A 14238-nucleotide genomic window follows, 5' to 3' on the forward strand; every position below is an offset into this window, starting at 1 on the left:
AAGATATGTGTTTTTGCTGGCAAGGGGCATGGCCACACAATAGTACCCCCAATTCAAATTATGCCTCACAGTAGTGCAACTTTATTAGAGATGAGCGGGTTCGGATGTAACGCCAGAATTAACGCCAGTTCGGTTTTATCTGGATTTTTCTTATTGGCTATCCAAAACATGTGACGTCCGTGAGCCAATAAGATGCCATTTTGAGAACCGAGTAAATCCAAGTAAAACCGAGTAAAACCGAACCCGCTCATCTCTAAACTTTATATACAATTTATCATGCGATAAGGTCCCTTATTCACATTACATCACACAGTAGTACCACTTTACTCCTCACAGTAGTGCCCCTCATTCACATAACATCATACTGAATTTCTCCTTATTCACATTACACCACACCATATTGCTCTTTATTCTCATTACACCACACCATATTGCTTCTTATTCACATTACACCACACCATATTGCTCCTTATTCACATTACACCACACCATATTGCTCATTATTCTCATTACCCCACACCATATTGCTCTTTATTCTCATTACACCATACCATATTGCTCCTTATTCACATTACACCACACCATATTGCTCCTTATTCACATTAGGCAACACAGTAGTGCCCTTTCTATACATTATGCCACACAGTAGAGCACCTTATAGACATAATGCCACACATTGGTAATGCATTTATACACATAATACCACACAATAATGCCCCTTACACATATGACACCCATTATTAATGTCCTTATAAACAGAATGCATTTTACACATTATGCCATCCCTTATTAATGCCCTTATACACATAATGTCCCTTACACATATGTCGCACATTATTAATGCCCTTATACACATAATGACACACATAATGTCTCTTACACAAATGCCGCACATTATTAGTGCCCTTATACCCATAACGACACACATAGTGCCCCTTACACATATGTTACACATTATTAATGCCCTTATACACATAATGGCACATATAGTGCCCTTTACACATTTGCTGCACATTATTAATGCATTTATACACATGAGACGCATAATGCCCCTTACACATATGCCGAACACTATTGCACAACCAACCCACTCACACACACACACACACACACACACACACACACACAGCACTCACACGGCGACTAGCACTGTGACCTCTGCTTCTGCTTGGATACAGATGTGTCCTCATAAATTTTGCCTCCATGTGCCATGCAGCAGGAGATGCCAGGCGTGAGTCAACTGTCAGCTCTGCTAACTTCGGGTGCCTATTTTTGCTGAAAATGCATCTTATTTGTATTGTGATGTGGCTAGGATGCACAAGCAGCTTCTACTGATTAAAATGATATGTGGCATGCCTACATACTGTGTGCGACTGTGGCTGTATGTGCATACGAAATGCTACACACAGAATATAGGCATGCTGCATATCATTTTAATCAGCAGAAGCTGATTGTGCCCCTAAGCATACCAGATGCCCTAGGCAATTGCCTAGTTTGCTTATGCCTAGGGTCGGCTCTGTACGTTGCCATCAAAGCAGAGACAAAGAGGGAATACTTTCTTTACAATCTGTTGCACCTTATCCCAGGGCCGTAACTACGTGTGTGCCAAGTGGGCTTGGCACACAGCGCAGTTGCCCTGAGGGCGCACGGCCAGCGGCATGTAATGAGTCAAATTGACTCATTACATGCCGCCTCTGAAGTCTCTGCGCCGTGCGCCGCAGCCGCGCTGGAGGAGAGAGCAGCGCCGGGCAGGTGATGAGGAGGAGGAGGGAGGGGGAGCAGGGAGCCGCAGCAGCACTATTTCATTGGTAGTAAGCGCCGCTGCAGCATCCCCCTCTCCTTCCGTATAGGCTGCCCGGCGCTGCTGTGGATGCTGGGATGCGGTTCCTCCATCCCAGCATCCACAGCAGCGCCGGGCAGCCTATACGGAAGGAGAGGGGGATGCTGCAGCGGCGCTTACTACCAATGACATAGCGCTGCTGCGGCTCCCTGCTCCCCCTCCCTCCTCCTCCTTCTCAACTGCCTGCACAGAGAGGGAGATGCCAGCACGAGGAGCCTGTCAGCGGGGAGAAGGTAAGCATATCCCTCTCTCTCTCTTTCTCTCTCTCTTTCTCTCTCTCTTTCTCTCTCTCTCTGGGGAACACCGTCTGCCATAATGTGTAAAAAGGGGTCCTGGCTGCCGCAATCTGTAAAAAGGGGTCCTGGCTGCCGCAATGTGTAAAAAGGGGTCCTGGCTGCCGCAATGTGTAAAAGGGGTCCTGGCTGCCGCAATGTGTAAAAAGGGGGACTGGCTGCCGCAATGTGTAAAAAGGGGTCCTGGCTGCCGCAATGTGTAAAAAGGGGGACTGGCTGCCGCAATGTGTAAAAAGGGGGACTGGCTGCCGCAATGTGTAAAAAGGGAGACTGGCTGCCGCAATGTGTAAAAAGGGGGACTGGCTGCCGAAATGTGTAAAAAGGGGGACTGGCTGCCGAAATGTGTAAAAAGGGGGACTGGCTGCCGCAATGTGTAAAAAGGGGTCCTGGCTGCCGCAATGTGTAAAAAGGGGGACTGGCTGCCGCAATGTGTAAAAAGGGGGACTGGCTGCCGCAATGTGTAAAAAGGGGGACTGGCTGCCGCAATGTGTAAAAAGGGGGCCTGGCTGCCGCAATGTGTTGAAAGGGGTCCTGGCTGCCGCAATGTGTAAAAAGGGAGACTGGCTGCCGCAATGTGTAAAAATGGCGACTGGCTGCCGCAATGTGTAAAAATGGCGACTGGCTGCCGCAATGTGTAAAAAGGGGGACTGGCTGCCGCAATGTGTAAAAAGGGGGACTGGCCGCCGCAATGTGTAAAAAGGGGGACTGTCTGCTGTAATGTGTAAAAAGGGGGACGCTGTCTGCTGTAATGTGTAAAAGGGGCTCTACCTGGTGTAGTGGCGCTACTGTGCAGCGTAATTTGAATAATGGATACTACTGTGCACCGTAGTATGAATTGCTATTATTTTGTGGCCACGCCCCTGCCCCATGAAGCCACGCCCCTATATATTTTTTTGCTCGCACTGCCCCTATCTTGCATGGGTGCGGGGGTGCCAATGTTGTTTCTTGCACACAGCGCTAAAATGCCTAGTTACGGCACTGCCTTATCCTTTCTTGTATTTTAATCTGACCTGGATATGTTTCCACATGGACTAATGCACTTTGAGAATAATCTTTTTGAGAATATAATTGGGTTGTTGTTGTTGTTTTTTTTTTTTTTTTTTTTGGAGTTTTGAAATGAAAATTTTTTTTATTCGGTGTTCCATTAATTCCAGTGTAGAAATTTGTGAATAAAGTGTTAGGCAACCTACTTTTTCTTGTGACTGTCAAGGAATGCTAGGACCCGGCTGTGTAGCTACAGACTAGTAACTGAAAAGCGTAGGTGTGGTACCCCACTTACTTGCCAGATGTAGCCTGTGGCTGCATACATATGGGACATGCTGCAGATTACATTACCCAGGATACACTTGCAATTTTCCTAAGTGCTATCTTGAGACAACCCCAGCTGAGAAAGACAAGAGGACTTGGACTTTCTGAGGCACGGCTGGTCCTCCTGCATTTGAAGGGAAACTGCTCAATAAAGTGCCCTCATTCTAGTGAGAGAGATCATGTTATGAAGTGTATAGAATTCTCTCCCCTTTTGTTCTGGACACTATTCCTATTGTAATCCTGCATTATATGGAGTTAGAAGACAAAGGGGGTAATTCTGAGTTGATCGCAGCAGGATTTTTGTTAGCAGTTGGGCAAAACCATGTGCACTGCAGGGGAGGCAGATATAACATGTGCAGAGAGAGTTAGATTTGGGTGGGTTATTTTGTTTCTTAGCAGGGTAAATACTGGCTGCTTTATTTTACACTGCAATTTAGATTGCAGATTGAACACACCACACCCAAATCTAACTCTCTCTGCACATATTATATCTGCCTCCCCTGCAGTGCACATGGTTTTGCCCAACTGCTAACAAATATCCTGCTGCGATCAACTCAGAATTACCCCCAAAGGCAGATAAACATACTATTATATTGGAGAGTGTCCAAGATGGTGGCTGCTCTTTGTTAGTGCAATGCATCGCCACATCTGAAACAATTTGGTCCGGTAACATTCCTCTCCAGGAACATTGCTCCACTGGGGCCCACCTGCCCTGTCTTGCAAGTAAACTGCTGCCTCCTAAGTGTGGAAGTACCCCATTAAGCCTCTCTACCTAAGAGACAGCACAGCCTCCTCCCAGAGATCTCTAGGTAACTACTCTCCTGGGGACCTCATTCTGCTGATGGTGAAATACCTCTCTCTCTCTCTCTCTCTCTCTCTCTCTATCTCTCTCTATCTCTCTCTATCTCTCCATGTCTCTCTTGCTCTCAATGTCTCTCTCACTCTCCCTGTCTCACTTCATGTCTCCCTCTTTATCTCTCCAGGTCTCTCTCCATATATCTCTCTCTCTCTCTCTCCATGTGTCTCTCTCCCTCTCTCTCTCTCCATGTGTCTCTCTCCCTCTCTCGCTCCATGTACTATATGTAATGTGTGAATAAGGAGTGATACGGTGCGGTGTAATGTGTCTAAAGAGCGACATGGTGCTGTGTAATGTGTATAAGAAGCTATATGGTGCGGTGTAATGTGAATAAGGAGTGATATGGTGCTGTGTAATGTGTATAAAGAGCCATACGTTGTGGTGTAATGTGAATAAGGAGCAATATGGTGCTGTGTAATGTGTATAAGGAGCCATACATTGCGGTGTAATGTGAATAAGGAATGGTATGGTGCTGAGTAATGTGTATAGGGAGTGATATGGTGTGGTGTAATGTGAATAAGGAGCAATACAGTGTGGTTTAATATGAATAAAGGGCGATATGGTATGGTGTAATGTGAATAAGGGACAATACTGTGTGATATAATGTGAATAAGGTTACATTACTGTGTGGCATAATTTGAAATGGGGGGTACTATTGTGTTGGCACATCCCTTCCCAGCAAGAATGTGCTCCTTCGACACGCATTTTCCCAATTTGAAGTATGTGGAGGTAGGGGTGCTAATGCTCTTGCTGGCACAGGACACCAAAATGAGGATTGCTGTAGGTTAGGGGTGATGGGTGTTGCTCACTGCTGCTGTGAACTGCTGGGTGATGGTTTCTGTGCTGGGAGACAGGTGCTGAGTTAGAGGGGGAATTAGTGGGTAGTGGTAGGGGTACTAGCCAAAATCTTGCCAAGGGCATCAAATTGGTTAGGGCCGGCTCTGTCGTATGGATATCAGCAAACGATACTGTATATCGTTAATGATCAAACAATGGGAAAGGGAAATCGAGAGGAGCATCTTGTTGTTTGCACATTGTCTAAAGTGTACCCAGCATTAGATAATATTTTCATATTTAACATAATTATGTTAGTTATTATTGCAGCTGAAACAATTTGTAAGTTTTTTGACACTGTACTGGTTAAGGATATATACATTTAAAAAAAAACCCTCTAACTTAGCAATCTATTTATGCATCTAAGCAAAAAGAGTTTGCCTTTATGTACACACTTACGCTTTTCCTTGCTTGTTAAAGCTGATAGTTGCCCAGCCTGGCATGAAACCTGGATCCCTCAAGAACCACAAGATAACCAACAAGACGAATAAAACCAGAACACAGATCTCTGCAAAGCTCATAGAACCCAGCTTCTTGTGCTCAGTAGAGATGACTTTGTACGCTCGCTTCTCTTTTTCCTTCTGCTCTGAGTTACCACCACAGCCAAAATTATTTCTGAAGCTAAAAGAAAAACAGAGCAGCATGGTTGGTTAGTATTAATAAAGTGAGATGGAGCCGGATACAGGTACATAGGAGGAACTCTGTACAGCAAACATACTATACAATACATCTATTATTATCTTTACTCCTACTGTGGCAGTGTCACATTACTGTATCTTTGGTGCTACTGTATCAGGGGATCTCTGGTGCCCTGATAAATATTCCATCATAGACTTACTTAATTCCCAGGAACATGATCTGCAGCCAGATCCAGGCAAGAGCAAGCAACAGAATCACGATGGGGAAGGCAAAACCAAACCATGACACAAAGTTGATGACATTGTTGTTTCCAGGGAACATCCTGCAAGGCAATTTGTCAAGAATTACTTACAAGTCAACAAAAGAGAACCAAAAATATTAATGGTAGTGTAGGTTTTTCGGCAATATAACATTGGTGAAGAACATTCCGTTGTAATTGTTTATTGATGTAATAGATGGGTGAAATGTAAAGGTGGGTACACACTAGGCAATGTGCTCTATGAGCGATGTCGCCTAGTGTTTCCCCCTCCCGGACCAGGTGGTCAGCGGCCGGCCGTACACACTGAAATATTATATTGCTCAGTGATGTCACGCAGCGGCCGGGCTGTGCAGGCAGCTCTTGGACGACTAAATGGATAATGCGCTAAACCCCCTGTTTACAGCTTTTTCCTAATGTACTATCCCGGGGCCGCCAAGTCAGCGCCGCGGCGGGGTTCGCCAGCTTTTGCTGGCGATACCCTATAGAAGCCAATGGGCTTCTCTCTGCAGCGCTCCGATTGGATCCCTCCCAGCATGCCTCGCGCCCATCCCCGTCACCATGCGCATGCGCAGACTGACTCCAGGGCCAAATCCCGGAAGTCAGGCAGCCGATGCACATGACGGAGGACAGCTCTTATCGGAAGAGCTGTCCTCCGCAATGCTGATCGCTGGGCTGCGATGGGTGGCGATGTACATTAATACATCCCACCCAGTGTAGGCTACAGTGCAGGTTGAATACAGTGCATGTCACATACGTGAGGGTTGGCTATAGTGCAAGATCACATACAGTGCACGTCGGATACAGTGCAGGTCAGATACAGTACGGGTTGCATACACTGTGAGTTGTATATATTGTGGGTCAGATACAGCGTGGGCCAGATAAAGTGCAGGATACAGTGTGGGTCAAATACAGTGTGGGTTGGATACAGCACAGGTTGGATACAGTGTCGGTTGGATACAGCGCAGGTCAAATATAATGTGGGTTGGAAACAGTGCAGGTCAAATACAATGCAGGTCGGATACAGTGTGGGTCAGAAACAGTGTGGGTATCAGTGCAGATCAAATACAATGTTGGTTTGGATATAGTGTGGGTCAGATACAGCATGGGTTACAGTGCAGGTCAGATACAGTGCAGGTTAGATACACCAATAGTGCACTTACTGTGACAGAGGGTCCTCAGTGTCTGGTTTTCAGTGGTGTCTTCAATGTGGTGGTGCCAGCAGTGTTGGCAGTGCAGTGGTGCCAGAGGCTTCCTTAGAGCAGTAGTGTTGGCAGTGCAGAGTTGTCAGTGGTGTCCTCAGTGCGGTTGTGTCGGCAGTGCAGGGGTGGCAACAGTGTCCTCAGGGAAGTGGTGCAGGCAGTGTTGGCAGTGCAGGGGTGCCAGTGGCGTCCTCAGTATGGTGGTGCCAGCAGTGTCGGCAGTGCAGGGGTGTTAGCGGTTTCCTCAATGCGATGGTGCTGTCAGTGTCAGCAATGCAAGAGTGCCAGCTGTGTCCTCAATGTGGTGGTGCCAGAAGTATCGGCAGTGCAGGGGTGCCAGCTGTGTCCTCAGTGCGGTGGTGCTGGCAGTGTTGGCAGTGCAGGAGTGCTGGAGGTGTCCTCAGTGCAGGGATGCCAGCAGTGTCGGCATTGTGAGCGGCAGTGTCAGCAGTGCAGGTGGCGGTGATGGTAGTGCGTGCGGTTGCGCTACTATTGCTGTGGGGGCATCCATCTTGCCCATTGCAGCCTATGGGGACACGCTGATTGGCTGAAAGCCGTAACCAGCAGTGCAAGTATGCGGGTACGCTTGGGTGCGGAGTGCCCTTAAGAATTTGGCAGCGGGTACGCAGTACCACCTACCACACACTTTGCCATTACCAGAATTATAATGTGCCACAAAGCAACAAGACCATGGTGCTTGGTAGCATGAAGGCTACACCTACTGTGTCAGGGTTACTGGGAGTGCGACAGTGGCTGTATTTTCCTGTTATAATGTTATCCTGTTATTACTATATATTGTTATTAAATTGGAGGCATTACTATATATTTCTATTATACTGGAGGTATTACTGTATATTTCTATTATACTGGAGGCATTACTATATATTTTTAGCCTTGCCTCCAGATTCCCCCCAAAAAGGGGCTGTCGTGTGGCCACGCTGCTAGTTTCACTCCCACTAGCAGCAAGTGGGCCACACCACTCACAACACATGACCACACCCATTTTTTCGGCACTCAGTACCACTAAGAAAATATTTCTACTTGCGCCACTGGCTGTGACAGATGACTCTCTCAGCCAATCAGCAGTCTTCCATAGGTTACTATGGAAACAAGCATCTGAGCCAAAACCTCAGGATCCGACAGCGGGATCTTGAGGTTTTGCCTCGTTTTCGGATCCGAGTCAGGCAGGAAGATCCGAGCCTGACTAGGATCCGGGCTCGGATCTCAAAGTTGGGGGGGTTCAGTTCTCAGAGAACCAAACCCGCTCATCCCTAAAAATAATCAATTAATTCTCAATCAGTACAATGTTACATAATTGTAGCAATATAAAATCAAATATTCATTTAAGGGGGAGGGGCTAAGAAGAATTTATTTGATTTAGCATTACATTACACAGTACTTTGTGATGCTGCACTGTCATTGACAGCTAAGTACTTACTCGTCCATCTGTCCTTTCAAAACAAGGTTGGGTACGGTGCCAGTCAATGTTGCAATGCCCCCGATGCTGGAAGAATAGCACACACAAAGGCTTATTCCCTTGCATAGTTTAAGGTGTTTCTGTAGCCTTAAGGCTTGTTTCTCTTGATTCAATGTGCCATCCTTTAGATCAATTACAACTTTAGTTGCACCTAAAAATGAAAGCACTAAGATCACATATGCATATGCAATATCTGAATGGATGTTACCATGAGAATATACAGTCATTCAAGAAGAAAAATATTCTAAAAAAAATATATACTTTAAATATAGTTATCATAGACAAGAAACCTGATCTACATCACAATTAAATTATTTGTACTGTATGTGGGTCAGATTATTTACTATATAACTAGCAGCAGTGTCAGATTTGGGCATAAAGGGCCCACCTGGGGTGAAGCAGTGATAGAGGCCAATGCTGTAGGGATGTGGACAGCCTCCAGATGGGGTGTGACCAGCCACATCTGAGGTTTGGGCAACCGTTGGAAGGGACAGGGATTTGTCTTGACTGCTAAAATTGATTGGGAAGAAGGCAAATCTTGGTGTAGAATCAATAGAAATGAACCAAGCCCTAATGCTTATTCTTGGTCCTGCCCTACCATGTAACTGACCTTCTAACTGAGAGGATATGATAAATATTTTTGGAATAAATTTCCAAAGTGAAAAGAAATATTTTCATGCAAATTTACCAAGGTTCTTTTGCCAAGATCTGGAAACTGTTAGATAGCGTAACACACAGGGAGTGAAATGGTTATTTTATTCGGTTGGCAACTCTGCAACAACGATACAGACACAAGTAAATTATCCTTCTCATGTGGCAGTCAGACATGGGAGTGTCGTGGGCATGTAAGCCAAATTCCATGCTTGATTGTAACAAATTTATGCAGATGGGATACCTGCTTCTGATGGATCTTTTACCCTCATCGTGAAATGGGTGCCAATCCTGACACTAATGATGTAGACATAAAACCAGTTGTGTTTTCTTTTTCTAGTTTCTTTTTATCTTATTTTCTCTAGAGTCTCTGTATTGACTAAGAAGTACTAAAGCATATTCTCTGCTCTACACATATAAATATGTAAGGGACCTAAAATGGAATTTAGACACAGATTTTAATGAACTCATAACCTACCTGTATTCTCCTGGTTGAGTGACTTGGCATCTGTAAAATGTTCTTCCTGCATCTCTAAGGCCTGGTTCACATTCCCATTCAGGTGTCCATCACTCTTGCTGCCCGTGCTATTGCTTTCAGATGAATACTCTTCCAGTTTCTCTTCAGAGCTGTAAAGTTGCTCCAGAACAGCCTGAGCTATTGGTATCATCATGGCTGTTGTGGCAGTATTACTGATCCACATTGAGAGGAAGGCTGTAACTGTCATGAACCCCAGTAGCAACCTGTAAAGAGCAAGCAAGGAAAAATGCAATTGTCAGTGCACATTTATAATTTTACGGTGCACATTCAGTTAGGTAAGTATGCTTTACTCCCACCTCAGAAATATGAAAGTAGTATGCTTGGAAATGATGGTGGTGCGTTTTCATTGACTAAGAGCTGGTATTATAGGGTCTAGCAATTTGGGAATATACCTACTTACAGTATATTACATATGGATTAGGGAGGCCAATCCCGAGACAAGATAAGGGGCAAGAGAACAACAGATTCTGTTAAAATTATTGCAAAATGAGATAATAGATAAAACGGGTGTGGTATGGAAGGTAGATAGTGTCTAGGTCGACCACTATTGGTCGACAGGAACTAGGTCGACAGGGTCTTTAGGTCGACAGGGTCTAGGTCGTCAGGTCAAAAGGTCGACATGAGTTTTTATGTTTTTTTGGTGTCGCTTTCTTCGTAGAGTGGCCGGGAGCCCCAATTAGTGCACCGTGTCCCCTTGCATGGCGAGCAAATCGGGCAATCGGGCAAGGTGCCTCGCTCCGCTACCGCTTCGCTCAGCACAGATTACCAGTCCAATTGTAGTCCACGTGGACCGTTAAGTATGAAAAGGTTCAAAAAAATAAAAAAATTGTGAAACACTCATGTCGACCTTTTGACCTGTCGACCTAGAACATGTCAACCTAGAGACCCTGTCGACCTAGTTACTGTTGACCAATAGTGGTCGACCTAGATAGTGTCGACCTAGTTACTGTCGACCTAGAGACCGGATCCCCAGGCAAAACAGCTACAACTAAAGCAAAAAAATCTTTCAGAGGAGACAAGGAGACAGCAGGTTGGGCCATACTACTAAGCTAACATTCAAGATGGTATGATGTAAACAGAGATGAAAGAGTTTGAGGGAAATGCAGGCTGTCTATGATTGGGTACCTGAGATTAGAATCGTACCTCATTACAGAGGTGTCAGCACATCCACACTGCAGGATTCGGCACAGCCATCAGATAAAGGATCCCTCCTAAGGGAGATACATCCCACAACTACACAGTAGCCAAAACAGAGGGGATGTATAAACAAAGGCCATCAGGACCAGGTATGTATGAAAGGTACTACCTGCAGTAGTCACCAACACCCCACTGACACCATCATTGGAAGGCCTATCCAGTCCTTATCACACACCTCATGCCCAAAGGACTCATTATCCTGGACTTATATACAATACCTCTAGAGAGCACTGTGACTCTCACTTAGCTAATAAACCCTTTGAAATTTACATTGGTGCCTTGTCAAATTTTCAGCATACACCACTTTTACACCATACCTTTTAAAAGTCACCTCAAACACACATATAGGGCCTAATTCAGTATGGTTAGCAGAATGTGTGCACGCCGGTGTGTGCATGCGCGAGGACTTAGATTGCAATTGCATGAGTTTGAATAAGTCCCGGTGGGGGATGGGGCACCGTTACAACATTTTCGAGGTATCATAGCCTGGGGGGACGTGGTCCGGACAACGGAGGCATGTTCGGACCGCTTGCAGTGTGGGCCACGGCGGTTGTGCAACGTCACATGCAGCCTGCGGAGGCAGAGGGCTACCCTTAAGATGCAAGTACATTGCTAATCTCACATTTCAGCGTAGGGAGGGGGGGGGGGGGGACCCGGCAGGCTAGAGAGGTGAGTGAATATGTAGTAACCCCATTGGGCTGACCGGACATATCCAGCTTAAAGCAGCTCCCAACACCATCACCACCCCCAAACCCCCCCGGGCGCAGGACCTTCCCACCTGTTATATGATTGGGTGGGTTCAGCAAGTGTGAAAATGTAAGTTTTGAGCTAGCACTTGAAAGATTGAAGAGTAGGGAAATGTATGATCAGGCATGCCCGGAAGCTCCAACAAAATAATTCAAAACAATTTCAGAGTGAACAGATATGAGAGGTGGAGTTAGAAATCAATGCAGGAGATGACAAAAGCAAGGACAATGGCCACGGTGACTTCCAGGGAGAAGAAAAAACAAATTGGTATTGTTGCTTTAGTAAAGGCATATGGATTGGATGAGCAAAACATTTAGCTTCAATACTGTATCTTGAACTTGGAGTACCATTAAGCCATGGTTGAGCGCAGTGCCAGATTAAGGTCCACATGGGTCTGGAGCTGAAATTTCTGAGGGGCCTATTGTGTACCTCCAGAGGGGGAAGGAGGAGGAGGGGGGGTATATGAAGACTTTCTATTTTGCATTGGATGTTGCTGGCTGCTTACTTCTATCTGAAATCAACATTGTAGGTTCAGTGTGAGCAGATCCAGGGACTACTGGCAGGGGAAAATCTAGAACATTGTTGGCCCCCTGCCATTGTCACAACAATGCCACTTAACGGGTCAGGAGGGAGTGAGAGACAAAGATGGTGTCAAGGGAAGAAAGAGAGAGAGGAGGGAAAAAGAGAGGGTTTCATGAAAAATGAAGGAATGAGAGGAGAGAGAGGAGTGAGAGAGAGGGTGTCAGGTAGAGAGAAAAGGATGGGGGGGGGCATCAGGGAGCTAGAGAGTGTCTGAGAGAGAAAGGAAGGAGGAGCAAGAGAGAGGGAGGGTGCGAGTGGGAGTGAGTGAGAGTGTGTCAGGGAGGGAGGGGGGAGAAAGAGAGTGAGTTTTAGGGAAAGAAAGGGTGTCAGGGAGAGAGACAGAGTGAGACAGAGATAAAGAGACTGACGGAGAGAAAAGGCAACAGTGTCAGAGAGAGAGTGTCAGGGAGAGAGAGAGAGAAGGGGAGAGAGAAAGAAAGAGACAGCATCAAGGAGAGAGGGGGGGAGAGAAAGAGAGAGACAGTGTCAGAGAAAGACAGTGCCAGAGAGAGAGAGAGAGAGAGAGAGAGAGAGAGAGAGACTGTCAGGGAGAGAGAAAGAAAGAGAGTGTTAGCAAAAGGGGAAGAAGGAGCAAGCAGGAGACACTATCTGACTACAGCATAGGATGAAGGGAGGGGGGGTTAGATGGACAGATGGATGGGGAGCATGTACAGACAGAGCACCATATAGGGTCATAGACTGACAGATGGACAGGGGGCATAGACTGACAGATGGACAGATGGGAGGGGGGGTTAGATGGACAGATGGATGGGGAGCATGTACAGACAGAGCACCATATAGGGTCATAGACTGACAGATGGACAGGGGGCATAGATGGACAGATCACCATATGGGGGTATAGATGGATAGACTGACAAGGGACGGGGGCATAGATGGACAGACGGATGGACAGAGCACCATATGGGGCATATATGGATAGATAGATGAACAATGAAGTGCATAGATGGACGGACGGGGCATAGATAGTAGAGATGAGCGCCTGAAATTTTTCGGGTTTTGTGTTTTGGTTTTGGGTTTGGTTCCGCGGCCGTGTTTTGGGTTCGACCGCGTTTTGGCAAAACCTCACCGAATTTTTTTTGTCGGATTCGGGTGTGTTTTGGATTTGGGTGTTTTTTTCAAAAAACCCTAAAAAACAGCTTAAATCATAGAATTTGGGGGTCATTTTGATCCCATATTATTATTAACCTCAAAAACCATAATTTCCACTCATTTTCAGTCTATTCTGAATACCTCACACCTCACAATATTATTTTTAGTCCTAAAATTTGCACCGAGGTCGCTGGATGACTAAGCTAAGCGACCCTAGTGGCCGACACAAACACCGGGCCCATCTAGGAGTGGCACTGCAGTGTCACGCAGGATGGCCCTTCCAAAAAACCCTCCCCAAACAGCACATGACGCAAAGAAAAAAAGAGGCGCAATGAGGTAGCTGTGTGAGTAAGATTAGCGACCCTAGTGGCGACACAAACACCGGGCCCATTTAGGAGTGGCACTGCAGTGTCACGCAGGATGTCCCTTCCAAAAAACCCTCCCCAAACAGCACATGACGCAAAGAAAAAAAGAGGCGCAATGAGGTAGCTGTGTGAGTAAGATTAGCGACCCTAGTGGCCGACACAAACACCGGGCCCATCTAGGAGTGGCACTGCAGTGTCACGCAGGATGGCCCTTCCAAAAAACCCTCCCCAAACAGCACATGACGCAAAGAAAAAAAGAGGCGCAATGAGGTAGCTGTGTGAGTAAGATTAGCGACCCTAGTGGCCGACACAAACACCGGGCCCATCTAGGAGTGGCACTGCA

General features: G+C 46.2%; 1 protein-coding gene across 1 annotated transcript in view; it reads right to left on the reverse strand.

Moving 5' to 3' along the window:
- The window catches only part of LOC135051350 (solute carrier family 13 member 2-like), a 137552-nt gene that overhangs the window by 14022 nt on the left and 109292 nt on the right, over positions 1-14238 (reverse strand). Inside the window, exons 4-7 of the mRNA XM_063957396.1 lie at positions 9934-10097; positions 8667-8871; positions 5970-6092; positions 5531-5752 (exon numbers count right to left, since the gene is read on the reverse strand). Of these exons, the coding sequence (XP_063813466.1) occupies positions 5531-5752; positions 5970-6092; positions 8667-8871; positions 9934-10097 (714 nt within the window). The remainder of the gene's footprint in view (positions 1-5530; positions 5753-5969; positions 6093-8666; positions 8872-9933; positions 10098-14238) is intronic.

This window comes from Pseudophryne corroboree, chromosome 2, assembly GCF_028390025.1.
Source record: "Pseudophryne corroboree isolate aPseCor3 chromosome 2, aPseCor3.hap2, whole genome shotgun sequence".
NCBI lineage: Eukaryota > Metazoa > Chordata > Amphibia > Anura > Myobatrachidae > Pseudophryne > Pseudophryne corroboree.